Source organism: Rhipicephalus microplus, chromosome 8, assembly GCF_043290135.1.
Source record: "Rhipicephalus microplus isolate Deutch F79 chromosome 8, USDA_Rmic, whole genome shotgun sequence".
NCBI classification, from domain to species: Eukaryota; Metazoa; Arthropoda; class Arachnida; order Ixodida; family Ixodidae; genus Rhipicephalus; species Rhipicephalus microplus.
The window spans coordinates 31,681,554-31,701,789 of record NC_134707.1 but is presented as its reverse complement, the minus strand read 5'-3'; the positions used below and the strand labels follow the sequence as shown (position 1 = coordinate 31,701,789).

Sequence of the window (20,236 nt, the reverse complement as noted above, 5' to 3'; positions counted from 1 at the left end):
AGACGACGAAAGAATTACTAGTAGGACTTTATTGAGATTTCGCGCATCTAATTAAGTGCAACAAACAACAACATAGGGTTTCATTAGCTTTTCAAAACGTTACGCAGGGAATATTTTGTTTTTGCTGAAGCACAAGCAGTCCGTATTTTTCAACGTGTTATTTGGGAAACCTGAAACAAATTTAGGAATAAAAGTATGGACACGTGCGTTTGGCGAACTCTTGGTTTCCTAATGTTATTCGACTCAAAAAATAGAAAAACTAATACAGAGTCAATATTTCAAGTTAGCATTACCTTGCTGCAAACCTTGGCATCGAAAATTCCAGTTAAAGTTTAGAGTATTGCGTTATCTACCTTTCATTTCCGAATAATGAGCTGTACCTTGTAAGCTACACTGGTCCCTAATAGGTTTTCGCTGTCCAACCATAGGTCGAACATAACTTATTGGGTGCCCCCCACTCCCCAATCAACGTCTTCAACTAAGGCGTCACCTACCGCCGCTTCTCCGGCACCAAGGTGTTTTTTCTCTGTGCTGAGAAAGCTGGGTGCTTGGTACCATGCTCGTACTACTAGATTCATCAAAAGTAACCACCAGACGCCATGCTTAATTAGCGGGTGTGGTTGTAATCAATGCTGACGCCCCCATTTCTGCAAGAAGGGTGGCACGACCAAAACCATTTTGGTGATATTGCTGTATACTTTGCGGCGTAATGACTGCATGGCTCCATCTTTAACGCCTTGAAGACAATACACATAATTGGGGCTATCAGCAGGCCCACATTCTTCCGGTGACTTGTCCGCAGAACCACGAACACTCCCTTCCCCTTGGTTCAGGCTCGAATCTTAACAGCGCCTTGGTTCCAAACGCTCCGTGGCGGTGAAACCCCGTACATTGAGTCATTTTTCTTAATGGACACATGTGATGAGATTACTGAGCAGTGTTGTCTCTTCGTGAAGCACTCTATATAGGTAGTTCACCATGCACCCCCGTGGTTTCGAAAATTTTGATCTCCATTGCACAAAGATGGGGTCGTTGGCGTAGCTACGACATCATCAGTTAGCTATACTACTAAGTTTCTCCTGTAATCGCTCTGCGGTAGCTACCGTAGTGGGGGATGCTGAAAGTAAAACGTAGTTTACCCCTTCCCACTTATTTCATTAAAATAAGCTCACCCACTACCCCAATGCTATTGGAAGCCCAAAGTCACTCTCATGACCACCAAGACTTTGGTATATAGTGGTACGTGCTTTATTGAGATCAAGAAAAAAAGGCCCTTGCGCGCAAGTTAAGAACACTTGTAAAACTATACCTTGCTAGTGTATCAGAAAAACAGAAATAATGGTAAGAATAGCAAAAGAAAATGAAAGAAAACGTAACTGACACAAACTGCGGAAAACATTGCAAATGAAATAGAAGAAAGGGAGGAACAGAGAAAGAGAAAGTCGAATAAAAACAAGAAAATGCCCAACCCTGCAGTACCTTCCCTCTTGGCACCACTAATTGGAAGCACATGCTTTACAAAAAGACAAACAGGCTCGGTTAGTGGGTGAGGTTCCATGATAAAAAAATATAAAAGAGCACTTCATTACAGGATTTGAGAACGAAGCGACAGACATGGCGCTGTACTTGCAACTCAAGATCTACTTCACTACCGCGTTTGACTCTTCTTTTCTGTGTCCTGTGTTGAAGTGCCCTTTCTATTTTTATCATAGAAGCTGCCTTATTTTATGAACAAAAAAAGATGGCGTGAAATTTGAAACCATTAGTATTCTCGCAAACTTAAAGGCGCTTTCATTACTTGCAAATGACCATGCTTGTAAATGAAAATAAAATTGGCTGTTTTATCTCGAATGATCTGATAACATCGTTTCCTGCAGACCTGCACACCAACAATACGTTTTGTACAAAGAATGCAAGTGCGGCAGTCGTCGAAACTAGTATTTTTCCGAAGCACTTCTATCACTATACTACACAGAAGATGACGGCATTGACGTAAGTGACATATCTTTAATTCCAATTCAGAAGAATAATAGAAACTGATAATTGCCGCATGAATTAGGACAACAGAATACAATGCATGGGTGAAAAAAGCATGCGGGACGATTTACCTACGTTTTATCAGTGATTATGACCAGGTTTTCATAAAAACTTGGATTTTAACTAAGACATTATCGGTGATCTGATTAGCTTATGGCATTTGCTCTTGTCTGCCAGTATGACCACACGACAAGTCATAACACAGCCACATACGTCGACGAAACTATTTGTTTGATTCAATGTGAACATTGGCTACTATGCACAGCCCGTTTTCAATGACAAAAATACCTAAAAATTTGGTGAACACGGCTCGGATAGCCTCAAAATTTTTTCCGTTTTGTGCGTATTTTGTTTTTAGGCACATATATGAAGATATGCATTCATTGGTGGCCAAACTTCATTCTCAATTTTTATTATACCTATCAACAGCAGGTCTTCCTGGCAGTCTTTGCTAAAGAACATTTTTGTGTATTACATATTTTTACTCGTAACATTGTATTGAATATTACATATTCGTGATAAATAAACATATTCACTGTTTATTCGAATGATTACGGAAGGTCATGTCTATGTGAAGGCCATATATTTAGGAACAACAATAGTCCCTGCATGTCGGTATAGCAATGAATTAAGGCAATATCTTTAGGAAACACCTTTCGGAGAACTTTTAGTGGAGAAACTCCGCGGTGGATTGCATCTTTTTTTATGAGTAAAAAGTCATCATATTGCCACGTTTCAGAGGACAAACTTCTTTCATAGTCTGGTTGAGTGGACTAGCCAAACAGCAGCTCAGGCAGGTCTTCTTTGTCCTCTTGCATTAATGGTTCTCAAGTAAGCAGACCATTTGAAAGCATTCACTTGGTGGTCGGAACAGACAGACAGACAGACAGACAGACAGACAGACAGACAGACAGACAGGCAGACAGACAGGCAGGCAGGCAGGCAGGCAGGCAGGCAGGCAGGCAGGCAGGCAGGCAGGCAGAGAACGTTATTGAGGTCGTGAGGAACACTACCTCAAGGAGGTAGAGCAGCGGGCCGCCTCCACGTCGGAACGGGTAGGCCGGGCCTCACCGCCGCGTCGTGGGCCCTCTAGACAGCCACATACACATGTCGCATACACATCCTGATGTAGACAATCAAAGAGGGAGAGTGCCAGTACCCACGGCGACAATAAGAAAATTGTGTCAACAGTTGCACAAAACAGACAAAAAAACGGCAGATTCCGCGCATCTGGGAATCGACGTTATGCGAAGCATGCGGAGGAAATATGAGCTCGTTGCATTTTTTTTATTGAGAGACACGTCATTAAATGACCCTAAATATATGTACAAATGTTATGTACAAAATCGGGTAGTGAGGTTAACGTAACTAATTATTGCCCAATATTCTTGACAAGCACTACTTGAAAAACACTAGAGCACATCATTCTTAAGCATATCACGGCTTACCTTGAAAAAGAACCCATTTAGTGAACATTTTAGCACGGGATTTGTGAAGGCATATCCACCGTTACGCAACTCACTGAATTAATACATGAGTTGTCATCGACCAGTGACCATCAAAAGCAGGTCGACTTCATTTTGAACTGGCTAACCTCCCTGTCCTTCCTCTTTCATTCCTCATTCCTTTCGACTTTATTTCACTCGACTTTTCAAAAGCATTCAACCGAGTTTTGCATCAAGAAGTAATAATAAACTGCAGGCGACAATAAGTAAAGGACCAATCACAAAATGGAGTAGCGCACATCTGACCGAGCGAACGCAGTTCGTGAAAATACCCAAGCAAACATGAGAGCTATCAAAAGTTACATCAGGTGTACCGCAGGGCAGCGGGTTAGCCCCTATTCTATTTTTTATATTTATTAACGATTTGCCCCAGTTCATTGAAACGAACATCAAGCTTTTTGTCGATGGTTGTATCATTTATAAAAAAATTAACTCTCCTTCAGACCGTATTGCCCTTAGCAGTGCCCTCTTATCAGTATCTAATTGGTGAACGAAATAGCATAAGACCCTAAACGTAAAAAAATCGGCTTCGTTAAGAATATCACGTAAAAAACGCTATCACATTTTGATTCGACTATTGACGACACACCGCTAACTTCCCTAAAACAGCATAAGTGCCTAGGACTAGTGATTTCTAATTATCTTAGGGGGGAAGCGCATGTTAACTATGTCACATCTTCAGCCTTAAAAAGATTATTCTTCCTAAAAAGACATATACGTTCCGCCCCACCTCAAACAAAACTCTTTGCCGATAAAACCGTAATCCGTTCATTATTAGAATACGCCAACTCCGTCTAGTTTGCGGCAACAAAGAACATAATTAAAAACCACAAGGGGTACAAAGAAAAGCATGCAGTTAGATCTACCTCTAATAAATACTGTTTGCTCGACTCACCCTTTCAACTGATCGTAAGAGCCGGGCTACAAACATTACGAAATCGCGCTTAACTCGCACGCCTAAAAATGCTCTTCCAACCTATTCATAGGCAGCTAGACATCGGCAGCTCGAGATTCATATCTATTTCAGAAACCAGACAGTCACGCCATAAACATCCACTAACATTACAAGAATGATGTTTCAGCACCAACTGCTTCAAGTATTCCTTCTTCCACAGCCAATTAGAGAATGGAATAGATTGCCCACTTGTCTGACTAATACGAAAAATTTGAATACCTTTTTAACATTACTTGAAAATACTAAAGATTCGAATACTTTTTTAAATTTCCTTGAAAACCAAATTCGTAACACTCATAGCTGAAATGATGTTTTTCTCTGCTTCTTTTCTCGCTTGTACAGTTCTTGGTTGCTTTTTGAATATGTCAGTGTGATCAAAGAATTTCGTAGTATAATATTTTCGCGTATATCTGCCGGACTTGGGTTTTGCTTGCATACTCTTTATGTATAAACGTAGCATAGGTGTACTCACGCATTTTCACATGTAAGTGTAAGTGTATCTGTTGCGTATTCGGTTGTATATGTATTTCTTGTGTATTTTGTTTGCCCTCCTGCAATTTTATATACTACCAGTCCCCGTTGGGACTGGCAGTATATAAAATTTAAAAATAAACAAATAAATATTACCCGCCCAGACATATGTTGAAGAGCTGCAGATGTCTATATAACCAGTTCATTGCACCTGCACAACTATGCCAACTGGAAGATGCGTATTAGCAACACCAGAAGCTCATATGAAGAGCTGATGCTCGCGAGGATGCTCGCCCTGGACACTGCTACATAAATCAACTTCAGCGCATGAGAACTAACCACAATTGACGTGAACGCGACGTGACGGCTGTATCGAAGGAGTACATATGTACTGTTTGTGAAATTAGATAGGCAGGGCTGCAGCCCCCATGGACGTTTCACGGAGATTGGCGTCTATTTGAAAAGAAGTTCCGAGACCGGGCGTAGTTCTGAGGTAAAATGCTTCATTGCCACGCAGAATGCTTGGGTTGGATTCGGACTGGGACCCTGAGATTTATTCTTTGCATTCGTCGGGTCAACGCTACTAATGTCGGGTATTTCTTAATGCTCGTGCGTTAAAATTGCCCATGTGGGAGGAAAAGGAGGAAGACAGTTTAAGCAGAAAGCCAGGGAGGTTTGCCAGTTTTTAGACCAGCTGGCTACCCTGTGCTGGGAAAACGGGTGAGGAGAATAAAAGATGTTAAAATGAAATGTTGCGGAGAGAGAGAGAAATTACAAAAATATGCGACAGAGGAAAGGCAACATCAAAGAGTATAAGATACTAAAGTCTGTCTCTGAGGCCAGTTGTCCGCAAAAAGCACAGCAAAGCTTTCAAAGCCTTCTGGGCTGAGGATGGGCTCAGCCTATGACTCAGAATCCTTTGTTTCAACAAAGGCCGATCGTCCAGTCTATCTAAAGCTGCAGTCAGTTCTTCTCTTTGCGCGTTAAAATTGGTGCACCCACACAGAAGGTGCGCGATGGTTTCTTCCCAACTGCACTAAGTGCATGTAGAAGAGCTGGCCATTCCAATGAGATAAGAGTATGCGTTCGTGAAGGCCACTCCAAGCCACAAGCGGCATAGAAGTGTCTCCTCAGCTCGAGATATGCTTGGGGGAAGACGAAGCTGCAGATCGGGATCCAAGTTATGCAGGCGCGCGTTTGTGAAGTCTGTTGAGTTCCACTGAACCATTGTGAGGTCATGCGCAAGCGAACGAAGTATTGTAGCTTTGTCGGTTCTTGAGAACGGGATGGCTGTGTATTGGGTACCGTCGTCTGCAGATCTAGCAGCTTCATCTGCGCAGCCATTGCCATATATACCGCAATGACCTGGTATCCACTGATACACTATGCTGTGCTGTTTCTCGATTGCTTGATGATTAAGAAGCCTTATTTCAGCCACTAACTGTTCTTTAGGTTCATGTCGAAAGGGTGACGTAAGACATTGACCTTCGGGACCAAGAAGATAGACCAAGTTCCCGAAGGTTCTTCAACTATAAACTCCAGTGCTGCACGTATGGTGGCGAGTTCTGCAGCTGTCGACAACGTCAAATGCGATGTCATGAATTTAATTGTAATGTGCTTTGCGGGAATAACCACCACCCCTGCAGAGCTTACTGAAGACACCGAGCCATCCGTGTAAATGTGAACGCGTCGGTTGTGCTTCTCTTGCGGGAAGAGTAATGGGCCCTGTTTCAGCGCTAGATGCGACGGTGTTTTCTTATTTTGGATGCCAGGAATTGTAAGAAGGGCTTTGAGTGGGAGTAGGCACCATAATGGTATCGGCAGCCATGCTGAATGCGTGAAGTGCAATGGAAGAACTGCGCAATGATGAGCTCCAGTTGTGCTGAACGCTGAGTGGGGCCTAGAAGTTCGTAGTGAGGCGAGGTGATGAGATGGAAGCCGAGCGAAATGTCTTATGTGCGAGAGAGAAAGAGAGATAAATAGAGAGGAAAGGCAGGGAGGTTAACCAAGCTTGGCTCGGCTGGCTACGCTACACTTGGGGTGGGGGAAAAGGAGCATAATAGTGCATTCTCAAAGCGTCTACGTGGATGTATGCGTTGGCTGGATAATCACGCGCAATGATGACTGTCACTGCTGTAGACACGCATCTCGGGAGACCAAGGCATATTCTCAGTGCTTGGGCTTGGATCGACTGGAGGACGCGCAAGTTTGTTCTTCGCATCCCGCAAAGCACGGGTAAGCGGTATCGCATATAACCGAGGAACAGAACAGTGTAGAGTTGAAGCATTGCTCGTACCTATGCTCCCCATGTTCTTCCAGCAAGAAACCTCAGCACGTGGGTGGTCTTGGTAAGTTCAGTTTTCATGTGGGCGATGTGAGGGCTCCAGGAGAGGTCGCGATTAACTATGACTCCGAGGAATCGGTGGGTCTTCACGTAGTTCATCGTGTGTCCGTTTATTTTAATAACATATGGGCTCATCACCTTATACGTGAATGCTATAAGCAAGTACTTCTCTGATGACAGCTCTAGTCGCCGTTCTTCCAGGTACTTTGTCGCTAGTGCAGCTGCTCTTTGAAGCCGGGCACGCAAATGGAGGCCGGTTACGCCTTATGCCCAGATGCAGATGTCATCTGCATATATTTATAGATGGACAGATTTTGGAAGTGCGTCAACCAGCCCAAGGAGCGCTAGATTGAAAGTGTGGGGCTGAGAACACCACCTTGAAGCACACCACGAAAGATGCAATGATGCGTTGTTGTGCCATTCTCTGTCTGTACAAAGAAAGTTCTGCCTTTCAAATAGCTGTCGATGCATTGGTAAACCCGACCCCCTAATTCAACATTTTCCATGATATCCAGAATGGCTTCATGTGACACGTTATCGTATGCACCTTTCACGTCCAAGAACAACGCCGCAGATAAACGTTTCAGTCTTTTTTGATGCTGAACAGATGAGACCAGGTCTATAACGTTATCAATTGCCAACCGCCCACGCCAAAAGCCCGTCATAGCATAAGGGTAGATACCTCGTGGTGCTCCAGGTACCACTCTAGGCGAGTCAAAATCATCCTCTTCATCACATTCCCGAAACAGCTGGTAAGCGCGATGGGGCGATAAGAGGTGAAGTCCGGAGGGAATTTACCTGGTCTAAGCACAGGGACGAGGCAGCTGGATTTCCACGAATGAGCGACAAATCCGCTACTCCACGAGTCGTTGTACATGGATAGAAGAGCCCGTCGAGCTGCTTCGCCGAGGTTGCATAGAGCCATGTGCCTGATCCCTTCCGGACCAGGCGATAAAGATCGTTTGCATGCCGTCAAGGCTGCTTGGAGTTCCTCTAGAGAGAAAAAGGTGTCAATTCATGAATCTCTGGAGACTGGAGCGTTTTATTGGTGACGCGTGGTGTACGCGGACGCCTGACCAGCAACTTTCATGCAGCAATCTTCTGCTACTTCAATTTCGGTGCGGCCTTGTTGGAGAGATGGACACTTGAAGGGGCGATGTTGATGTGGCGATGTTCGTAGGCCACGAACAATCCTCCATGTCTGCGTCAAAGGCTTGTGTGGATCCAACAGTTCGCACAGAGGTTTCCACCGAAAGGACTGAAGTGAATTGATTCGCCGCTGAATTTTTTCTGTAGACGCCTTGCCTCCCTCAAGTCGTGAATGCACTTAGTGCGCCCATATCTTCGTTCGGCACGACGACGGATCGCTCTGAGCCGTTCCAGTTCCGCTTCATATTGACAATATTTTGAAGTATGTTCAATATGATAAGTCGCTTCTTGAGTAGTAACTCTAATCATATCCTCGAGGGTGTCAAGAGGAGGCGCTTCATTTCCTTGACACCTCTTTTCCGTCAGTGCATGACCTGAACTAAGTAGCTACCAAGTGGCCATCGCCTGTGGCACATAGCCGCATACTAGAGGCACACACCCACCCATGGTTATGTGCCACTGTCTCACGGGAAGTGTTAGACGACGTTCGTGAAGGAATTGTGACATTACTCATGTCTTCACCAGTGCGTCATATTTGTCAAGCCATCTTACCCTCCCATTCTGATTTTGGTTGACGCCAAGTCAGAATGGTGACCACGAGAGCACCCAAACGTAAGCGGCTGGATAGATAGATAGATAGATAGATAGATAGATAGATAGATAGATAGATAGATAGATAGATACGCTCAAGGTCGCCGAAGTTCACTAAGAATTGCTTCGCGTTTAAAATGTCCTCCATCATTTGCGCTGCAAACGACGTCCCTTAGAACGTGATTGCGCATGACGGGGCCCCATGCCCTAAGACTGTTTCGTAGGCGAAGAACTTTCCAACTTCAGAGGCCGCTCCATGGGGTTACACTTTTCTTTCGGCCTAAACAGTGGGATATACTGTCGCAACTATAATCTATTTGTCCCCGCATGACAACAAAAGGAGGGGTCCTAGACGAACTTTTCCCTCAAGGTCCAAATGTGTCCGCGGTGATGTGAACGTTTGGAGCAGGCCCGCGGGTCTCACAGGCGCAGTCTGGCGGTGCTGGTACTCCCTGCAGCCTTTCACACAGCGATGTACGCTGTGTGAAAGGCTGTGTTTGAGTTGATAGTGGTGGCCAAAAATACTGCTGGCGCGCTCTGGGGAGAGTCCGCGAATAGGTCAAATGTCCTGACGTGAGTACGTCGCGGCACGCAAAGAGGATGTCATCACGCATGTCGGTAGGGTCAACACGCAGGAATGCTTTGTCGCTACTAAGAGGGTTTTTCTTGTAAAAAAGGTCACTTTTCAGACAAAAGGAGGACAGCTCGCGAGCAATGTGTCGCTAAACCTGGTAGTTTCGTCGTTCCTTGGAATCAAAAACAGGGCGCAATTCTTGGTATACTCACTGTCTTGACATAGGGCCCGAATCACCGACTTCTCCAAAAATCCATTTTCATCTTCGGAGTTCATGACAGCGTGTCGCACAGGTGCTCGACAAAATGCGTCTGCATCCTCGTGTTTGCGCCCCGATCTGTACTGAATCGTAATGTCGAACTCCTGCTAGTGCAAACTCCAACTTCCTAAACAGCCAGGTGGATCTCTGGGATTGGCCAGCTACCAGAGCGAGTGGTAGTCAGTCACTACTTTGAAGGAACGACCGCAGAGGTAAGGCTGGAGTTTAGTCGTCACCCACACGACTGCGAGGTATTCTCATTTGATGTACAAGTGTACATCAATAGCTCAAAAAAGAGTATGACTGGCGTGAGCTATCAAATTAACAAAAACACCATGTCATCGTACATAGACTGCGCCAAGTTTTTTTTGTTCACTAGAACAACTTGCGAGGACCAGGGGCTGCTGGGTGGTTGAATAACCCTATGGTCGAGCATCTGCTTTACTTTTGTCTAAATTGTCTTACGTTTTTTTGGCAGGAACGCGCGAAGCCTGCTGCATGATGGGGCGAACATAATCGTCGATAATAATTCGATGCTTCGTTAGGTGTGTTTGATGGACTTCAAGAGAAAAGGGGAAATATGTTTGTAACTCCCTCAATAGGTCATGAAGTGTAGCCTTCATCTCTTGTGACAGCGTCGAATTAGCGTCGTTGTGGTTTGGAAATTTCTCATGGTCACTCGTTTCCTCGGACATGAAGCGCTCTGTGACATTGGCAACAAGGTCTCCATACGCTATGGTAGTTCAGCAAAAAAGTGTGCTGGCGTTCGTAGTTGAAATTTGTATCTGGTATCCGAGTGTTCGTCACGGATATGCACGACGCCTATGGTGGCGCATGCACTTTGGATCATCAGAAGTTATAAGTTGTTTTCGGCCACTACCCCACTGTCTCGGTCGTCTTCGCAAGTGACTTCGATGGAAACAGTCACTCGAGGTGGCATCATCACACTGTTGCCAGCAAGCCGCAGTGGAGTTCTATGGCAGTTATAAGTGTCTCGATCTGCTGCGCCTTAAGTAAAAAAGGTCATGATGAGCTGATTGGTATTCATGATGATGCCGTGTTCTCGAAAAACGTCCCTGTCGAGAATCTGCTGACGTGAATAGTCTCGAAGAACGAGGAAGGTGACAACGAACATTGAAGCACAAATTTTCACTCTCGCCGTATAACGACCCAGTGGTCTTACAACGGGAACACCAGCTGTTCGAATACGCATTCCATTTCACGGCGTAATCAATTTCCCGAGATCTTTTGCTAGCCTCCCGGTCATAATCGAATAGGCTGAAACAGTGTCCCCTAAGGCACTGAACTGAAAATCATCAATGAGCACAGATATTTCTAGTGACACTCGGTAATAGTGTGTGGATGTGGGGTATTGGTGATTATTCATTACTGCTCTCAAACTCTCACAAAATGTCTTCGGCGTTGCGTACAAGTGTAGATGTGAGGTCTTCGTTCCTCTCAGTCCCAGTGACCTTGCCCCAAAAGACCGCTACCTTCAGTTTTCCCGACTAGGGCTCAGAACGCGTCGCCGTGCCGTCATCTCGAAACGTTGCCTAGTGGTTTCGGGTCTCCTCTGAGATGATGACCGTAAATACCGTCGTAAATGGTGCACGCTGCTACGTGAGATACTCTACGATTTCCCTTGGCCTTAGACCGATTTGGAGATGAGGGGAATTAATTTAAAACCCGTGCAGTCCAAGTGGCCGGTATGGGCAGTCGCGCTAAATGTGACCAGCCTCGACGCAATGGAAGATTTTGGGCCGTCTGTCCGACGTACGCCAGAGGTTGAACTTGCGCGAGAGTGCTTCGCGACAATCGAAAGTCCAAACGACAGCGCGCTGAATGAATCACGACTGACGGCATCATTGTCTAGATGAATACGTATGACATCGTCTTGATCGGTATAAGTGGCACTGTGGAGGTTGGGGCTGCTGGACTAGAAAGAGGCGTCGCATAGCACTAGGCTTTCACGTACGTACGGCGGCGACTGTCGGTAGACACAAGAGCCGTTTTCGAATCAGGGCATGCAGCACCTCCTGGACCTCATCATGGATGACACTGGTGATATAACCAACCTCGGTTGGTCTTGTCGCCGATGATTTTGCGAATCCTTTCAGTGCTCGTACTTCCAGAATGCCGAAAAAATCGGGACTTGATGCGGAATTCACTTGATGGTCAAACAGGGTAAACCGTTTGGGCAGCAGTTTCTCCATTGTTGCTGCTTCTGTAGAAAACTCAGCTACACTCTTGCTTGAACTACGCACCAAACCATTAAAGAGTTGTTTGTTTACGCCATGCATCAGGTGGCATGGATTTTTTCTTCTGCCATAGCACAATCCGCTTGCTTGAAAAGCCGTGTCATGTCCCCGACGTGCATCGAGATGGTCTCGTTTGGCATCTGGATGCATGATTGCAGTGCACGCTTCACCCGTTCATGGTGATCGGGACTCCAGGAGGTCTCCCGATGGTGACTGGAACTCGCGCCAAGGTGTCAAAACATCATAACTGTTCAGAAACGACGTCCTGGCACCATTATTTAAGCAAGTGTGCACGTTGCGGAGCTTCGCCACTTCATTTCAGTAATTGATCACTGCGACATGTTTAAACTTATTCAGCCAGTCATAAACATCATCATGCTGCTCTCCGTGAAAAGGGCTAGGCATGAGCGGGTTCTCAGCGATGCAGTAGATTGGCGTAGAAGGTGTCGGAGCTTGCTCGGCAGCTTGTGTCTAAGTCATAGTCGCTGTGTCAGTAGTCTGTGCCGGTGTTCAAGTGGTGGGTCTCGTTGGCGGCGGCTTGCTCCGTGAACAGGGTTGTCCGCGAGCACAGGGCTTGCGTTTATGCTGCTGGGCGGAGTCTTGTGCATCGGGCGAACCGCAAGTCTGTACCCAGCTCCTCCATTAATCTAACATAAACATAGCGACATGCGTGCATTCGTACACAGCAATCTGTTCACAGGTGTTTATGAATTTGCGCCAGTTCTGCCTGTATCACCCAATCTTGTCACATTTCTGATGACAAACATGCCTTTAGAGGCTCGTTGAGTAGAATAGCCAAGCAGCAGCTCAGGCCGATTTTCTTTGTCCTCTTCAACTCATGGTCCTCACAGAAGCAGACCATGTGGCAATATTGTCACGTACGTCCTGCGAGAAAGACGAAGGCGACAGAACATACGCACGTCTGCACGCTTTTATGCAGAAAGCAACAGCGGGTTGGTCTTTTTATTTACCGTGTGCCAGAGAGTTCCTCTTCTGTCTCGTTATGCAGAAGCATAACGAGAAAGGTGAAGAATGACATCTATCATCGCCTCTAATGACCTCTAACAACCAGTGGTCACGTCGAACCCAAACTGTGCACGTTGCCCGGCTGAAGCATTATCATAGTCGGGCTACCTAACTCGCTCGGAGAGCTTCGTCTCGACCCGGAGAAATCGTCTCACGACAAGACTCCACCGAAGCAAGGAAGGGGAGAAAGAAGCGCGCGCGAGCAGTGAGCCGTTGTAGGGCTGATCGTCCTGTCCGTAGCACTGCGCTGCGCATCTCTCACTTTTCACCTTGTAAATAAATCAATTCCATCGTTACAGTGACCTTTCGAAAAGCATGTGCAACGTTTACTTATAGTTCCTTTGCATTACGAATAGGCATGCACCGTTTTCCAAATATCTTTAGTTTTTACTTCAGGTGGGTGATTTCACGCGTCCTCAATTATATCGGCTTTCGAAATATTTTTTGTTTGGTTGGTACAAATATATCTCCACAGTAATGACGCACCATTGAAACGACGTAAAGTGAGTTGACATCAGTGTCCGTAAAATTAGTTAGGCTCGTTTTCAAATGTTCGATTATGGATGCACCGTCTCCACTTTTGTAGTCTTTGAATGCACGCTTCGCAAAATTATTCGATTTCATAGCAGCAACAAAGCGAAAGCAAACACTGACAAGAAGGTGACCAGAAACACGTTCCACAATTTCAGCTGTACGCTCTGGTAACAGGTCGGCGAAATAAATGAAATCCGCTTCAAGTTTCCAAGTTACTTGTATGCGTATTCGTTTCCGCAGTATTAGGATTAAGTCATGAGTTGGCTATATGTTCAGCATACAACATAAATGCTTGCTGTTTTCTGGAAGCGATTGCAAGCGCTTCCAAATAACGCCTGGTAAGTTAAGGTCCACCTTAGGAGCACTATATAACTGTATATTTGAGAAAAGTATTTTTCTAGTTTATCTAGATAGTCATGGGTGGCATCAGGAGGCCTATAAATGGGGCACAGCAAAACGTTATGGCTCAAGCACGTGGTATTTCTGCATGAACATTCTAAGCCGGCACTATGTTCTAAGATAACAGCATCTATCGGGTTTCAATGTGGGCATTCTTCATTGTGAAGAAAGAGAAAGGAAACTCTCAATTCTCACCATAAACCTATTGCAGGCAACGCCTATTAGAAAAGAAAAATAAACAGGGCAAAGCCAAGTGAAACTTGGAGGGAGAAAGATTCGCAGGAGAAGCGGACTTCACCCCCAGTCAAACCAGACAAACAAAAAAAAAGTTCTTAGTTTTCTATACAATGTTATCTTGCTTTTGGCATGTTTGACCGAGTTGATCTTCAGTGCAGAATCTTGCGATGTGAAGCTTAATGGGGCTGTCTTGGAGATCCTGCTTTCCTGTCGGTTGATAGATAGGAGTTGCTTGTTGATTTAAACTTGTCTTCGTAAATTACTACAGCCACATCACGTCCTCTAGAAGCTCTATCCTTAAGAAAAACTTGACAATAGCTGGGACAGCGTCCCTGTCAGTTGTTTCTGTCCGCAGCTATGTTTCAGTCATGACGGCAATGTGAGCATCTTCCTCTGGTAACGAAATTTCAAAAGGTACTTTTTTCAAATAATTACGCTACGAGAGTTTAGGTTGATTATACGCAACACTTGTCATAATCATTGAAAAAGGGTCATGCGTCAGACTGCTGGAATCGCTTGTTCTTCATCTTGACGCACATATTTTTTGTCTAATACCAACAAAAAAAGTAACTCTTTATCGACCTTCATTTTGTGCTGAAGCAAATGCACTTTTTTACCTTGTAGTTTTTCTGCTTTCGAACTTTACTACAGAAGCTTCCCTTTCTTCAGAGTCGCTTTTGAATAGTCATTTTAAAGACATACGCTTGATTCTTTAAGCCTGTGACAGCTATCAAGTATCAGCTTCTTTTCGTTAAAATTTTGTAGATAGAGAACGACCACACGTTTGCCGGCCTAGTGTTCAATCCTGTGAGTGCCCCCCTCCCCCCCCCCCCCCCGCCGTGATGGTCTAGTGGCTAAGGTACTCGGCTGCTGAACCTCAGGTCGTGTGAACCTCAGCACGTTGCACATAATTAATGACACACTCACTGGATAACCACAATTCACTTTATAATTCATAAAACATTGCATATTATCCCCACCTGGTTTGTTTACTTTCGTACTGTGTCGCGTAGTACGTTTTCTGTTGAATGTTTTTTTTCTCATGCCTTGTCCGTGACTCACATCACTCATATGGGCGTACAATACAGTGCATGTCGCAGAATATCACCAAGGTTCCCACGGCCTCGCCGCGGTGGTCTAGTGCCAAAGGTACTCGGCTGCTGACCCGCAGTTCGCGGGATTGAATCCCGGCTTCGGCTGCTACATTTTCGATGGAGGCGGAAATGTTGTAGGCCAATGTGCTCAGACTTGGGTGCACGTTAAAGAACTCCAGTTGGTGGAAATTTCCGGAGCCCTTCACTACTGCGTGTCTCATAATCATATGGTGCTTTTGGGACGTTGAACCCCACATATCAATCAATCCTGTGAGTGTGGCCGATAGATTCACAGTGTGCATTCATCTTATCCCGCAATACCGCCGTTATAACTTTTTCCTTGAGAAGTGCTTCCGTTTTCTGGGGGAATTCATAAATGCCATAAATAATTATCTTTGATCGCCTGTTTTTGTAATTGATATCAGTTAGTTTCTTTGACAGGAATGTCATAACGGGTTCTATGTATTTCGGCACATTTTGAACCTCTTATACCGAAGCTGAAGGTACTTCAGACGGCTTTTCGTCAATATGAACGACCATCTGCTGAAGGTTACTGAATTGAGTTTTGACATTACGTGGTTACGCTTTCATTTCTGCAATATTATTGCAGATTACAGTTTGACCTTCAATAGATTGCTCGAACAATTCCTTTTGCGTGGGACCAGGTTTACTTTTAATGTCCTTGCAGAGAAGCAACTTTGCACACGAAAAGACATTCAAAGGCAATATCAAGGCACTTCCATGGGCACGGAAATACAATAATACAACGAAAATCTCTACGAAGAGAATAACTGTTACGACGGTCCTCCAGAACGAAAACCAGAGTCCTGGTTAGTGTCATGGCCGATCCACGTCCTTTGTGACCACAGAAGACAAGCAGAAAGGTGTTTCTTGTATAGCAGTGTCTCCAAATGATGTAACGAAGTGACTGCTGATTGGTGCGGCCAGCGGAGTCAAATTACAAGTGTTGAACCACTGTGGTATCTGGTCAGCGATGATATCCGGTGGAACTTGATACATGTCGAAGATGCCCTTCTTTCCAAGCACCTGTAGTCGCTCACTGATGAAGATGCCCTGAACTGCTAAATGCCTTGCAGAGTGCTGAACAGAACCCTGGTTAGTGACATGGCCAAACCGGGTCCTTCATGCCCTCTTTATAAACTTTTTATGAAGTTCGCAAAGAGAGAAAATTCTGTTGCGCAAACAACAAGCTGCCAATACACGAATATCAGAAACTCAGTCCTACTGTTATTCTTTAAAAGAAATATATTTTTACAGCAATTACTTCAGCAATTGAAGTAATTATCTGAACAACAATCCCAATGAAATACAGTCTTTTTTATCGATCATTATTGATATCGAATCACCGATTGTTCTGAACCGAGTTTTACCTACCCTACAAAAGTTTTATTTAATGCAGTTTCGCTTCACTTCCTTTTCATTTATCACTCCGGTTCAGTCGTATGTTTAACATATGTGTACTCACTCTTATTATGTCATATTTTTTTACTCTTTTCAAAAACACCTAGCGGCTACTGTTTCGCCAATGATCTCTAACAAAAAGTAAGTTTAGTTTGACCTAAATGATAATGTTTTGTTTTGTGGTTCGTTACATAGGCTCGGCTTCAAAAGCCCAACGAGTTTGTCAGAGCAAGACGAAAAAAATTTGACGGAAATATTCAAGTAAGTAGCACTAGTTTTTGCTGCACATAAATAACACTATAGTATAATCTGCAATGCGAGAATTAAGTTGTCCGTCTGAATTGCACATGAGCAAAATTATTCTGAGAACCAGTAACATCCAAAGTGTATATCTCAAGGCGCAGCTACACCACTGGTGCCTCGCGGTACGCTGGAAAACTACCTAATGTGAATATTCTGGACTGCTACATATTAGAATGCAAATCAAAACGCGGAATAACATTGAAGTAAGTTCACAACGAGCAGCACAAACAGCATAAGATAAACAAAAAAGCATCCCACACCGTACACGACACAAGCAGGTTATAATTTTCTTGTGTTGCTTTCACTGGTCATCCTGAGCACTATATTCAAAGTAGCCCATCGAGCTTGATTGGTTAGGCACATTGTTAAATTACCAGTACTGCACAGTAAAGATAATATGTGCGTTGACAAAGTAGAAATTGATGTGCATAAAAAATAATTTTTTCCGTGAATATTTTGTCAAGGTACATAAACGAAACTTTTCGCCGTTAGAGTGTTATTAGCCCCACTTTCATGAATATATGCGAAAAGAAATAGGTCTTTTTAAAAGTTGTTGCAAGAATTTTAAATTTCTGCCCGTGTGACGTTTGAGCGCCCTTTCTTCAGTACTGATGTAAAAAGTCTGTTCTCATATAACACTCATGAGAGGAGACTTAGAATGAGTAAATGTAGTTCTTTTATTCACATTGCCCTTCTTGGCGCCTTTTTAAAGACACCTTCCAACTTTCGCCGCCAGTCTCATAAAAGCACCACTGCATCAAATTTTCCTAATTAAAGCATGGCGCTCTAAAGTGATGGTCACGTTCTGAGGATATGAACACATCTCTCTCAGCAGCATCATGTTCGCCGCGTTATAACGCTCAGCAGATTAACAGTCCGTCATGTGCACTTAAGTTGCAAATCAGAGCCCCGCGTTCATTTAATGGATGGTCGCTGTGTTCGGTGTCCGAGTGTCCCGCAATGCTTTGCGCCCACCAGATGGTCGTACGAAGTGCTGACGGAAGTGTTCTAGTCAACACCGTCATGCGTTTCCTAAATCGTGCTCCCACGAAAGAACTGCCGCAACTAGCTGATATGTGCCACAGCTCTGTTTTTTTATATGAGTTGAATGCGCCGTGCCACTCCACCCGACAGCCCTGCACACAATTCTACAAAATTAATTTCGCAGTTGTAGCTAATAAAACTAAGTTACAAATTATATTTATAACCAGTTAGACGAGTTGTCGTATAATATGTTGCATGTAAAAGTACGCAGGAGAAACCCAGAGTTACACCTAACTACAGCTTTATCGCACCCATTTTGGCAAAAGTGGAAAATGTTCCGATTATACTCTCTAACTCTCCTATAATGGTAACAGCAAACCTAAAAGGGCAGTTATTCACTACTTATAACTGTATTTCAATTAAATAATATTACGTGGCTGGCTAGTAAGCATACCTATAAATAGATGTGGGTAATACAGGGAGCGCTGAGTAGATATTAGTCTTACACTACCCGATAACTTTCGTTCATAATCTTCGCAGCACGATGTATATAATAAAGTTGGACATGATGCGTAAGAAAAATCCATACCAATATCCGGGGTAAAAACGTCCTGAAACCACCAAATGGTTATGAGAGACGCTGTATAGTGGAGGGCTCCAAAAATGATGAATATCTGGTGTTCTTTAACGTGCATCGAAGTCTAAGCACACGCTCCTCAAGCAGTTTCCCCTGCATTGAAAATGCGGCTGGTGCGGCTGGGATGTGATCCTGCAAACTGCGGGTCAGCAGCCAAGTTCCTTTGCCACTAGAGCCGTGGAGGATAAGAAAAATGTATGGGAATGAAACATAAGAGAGGCTGCTGTTTTCCAGTAATTATCATAGCCATGGTTCATTAGTAGTACTGTTAAGCTTGAATGAACAGTGAACCTGTGTACGGGTGTTTTATTCGTTATTACTAAAAATTGCTTTGGTATAGTTTTTTCATCCCAATTTTGTAAAAAATACGTTTCTTAAATTATGTATGCCTCAGAATACGAAAGCGCTTAATCACCTTTAATTAGTACACGTGCTACTGCTGCAAAGTGTTTCCTCCACTTCTGACTAGGATATGAAACCAAGGTCATGCGCAAAGAGGTGGAGAAGCGCGGCCTCATGAAGCTTTCTGATAATTTACTCTAAATTATGGGTCAAATTGTAGCTAAGAAACAATTGTCGAAAAAGAAGCATGTTATAAGGAGTCACTAAACGTTTTGTCTTTGTATTCGTAATCTCCCCATCTTATGTTCGATTGAAACAAAGAATCTCGTGATTTTTCTTAGTCAATAGCTCAACTGTTTTTGGCCCAAGAGTTCCGAACAAAAGGAGATACACGGCTTGCCTGCACCTGGTGGCTAGATTTTACTTATTGCTCATAAAGAAGGATCCGGGAGTGGAGTCACAGGATTAGCGCTTAACCTATAACATTTCACACATGTCACAAGCATTCTTCTCACTAGCACTCACAGAATATGAATATTTTTAATATGAGCACTAAAGTTCAAATCAGTCGCCTACTATTTTCTGATAGAAGTAGCGTCATGCCAATATAGCAACTGATTATTGCCACCATAATTTTTATACACAAGTAATAAGTCACCTGTATCATTATTTATTTGTGAACTGAAATCATTTTACAATTGGGTAACCGTCCTTGTGAAAAAAATGTCTAAATCTGTATTCTTTGTGTTCTTCAGGAGATGCCCCAAGAAGAGTACGGAAGAAAATAAGGCAGGCAAATAAACAACGACCACTATTCGAACACATGAAATGTTAAATTTGCACTGTGGCCTAACACTAATAATTTATAACATATATATTAACTACAAAAAGCGTTTTATTCAGTCTCCTATCATTCACTACTCTCTTGAAGTGCACGGAGCTTTTATATAAAGAATTGATTGGTATGTGGGGTTTAACATTTCAAAACCACCATGTGATTATGAGAGACACCGTAATGGAGGAGTCCGGAAGTATAGACCACCTGGGCTTTTTTAATATGCAGCCATACCTGAGCACACGGGCCTACAGCATTTTCACTTCCATCAAAAATTCAG

At 44.0% G+C, this 20,236-nt stretch overlaps 1 protein-coding gene across 1 annotated transcript in view; it reads left to right on the top strand.

Annotated features, from left to right (window-relative positions):
- The window catches only part of LOC119165754 (uncharacterized), a 73,058-nt gene extending 53,117 nt beyond the window's left edge, over window positions 1-19,941 (top strand). The window contains exons 6-8 of the mRNA XM_075871461.1: window positions 1,878-1,992; window positions 17,051-17,116; window positions 19,877-19,941. Of these exons, the coding sequence (XP_075727576.1) occupies window positions 1,878-1,992; window positions 17,051-17,116; window positions 19,877-19,922 (227 nt within the window). The 3' untranslated portion in view covers window positions 19,923-19,941. The remainder of the gene's footprint in view (window positions 1-1,877; window positions 1,993-17,050; window positions 17,117-19,876) is intronic.
- The last annotated feature ends 295 nt before the right edge of the window (window positions 19,942-20,236 follow it).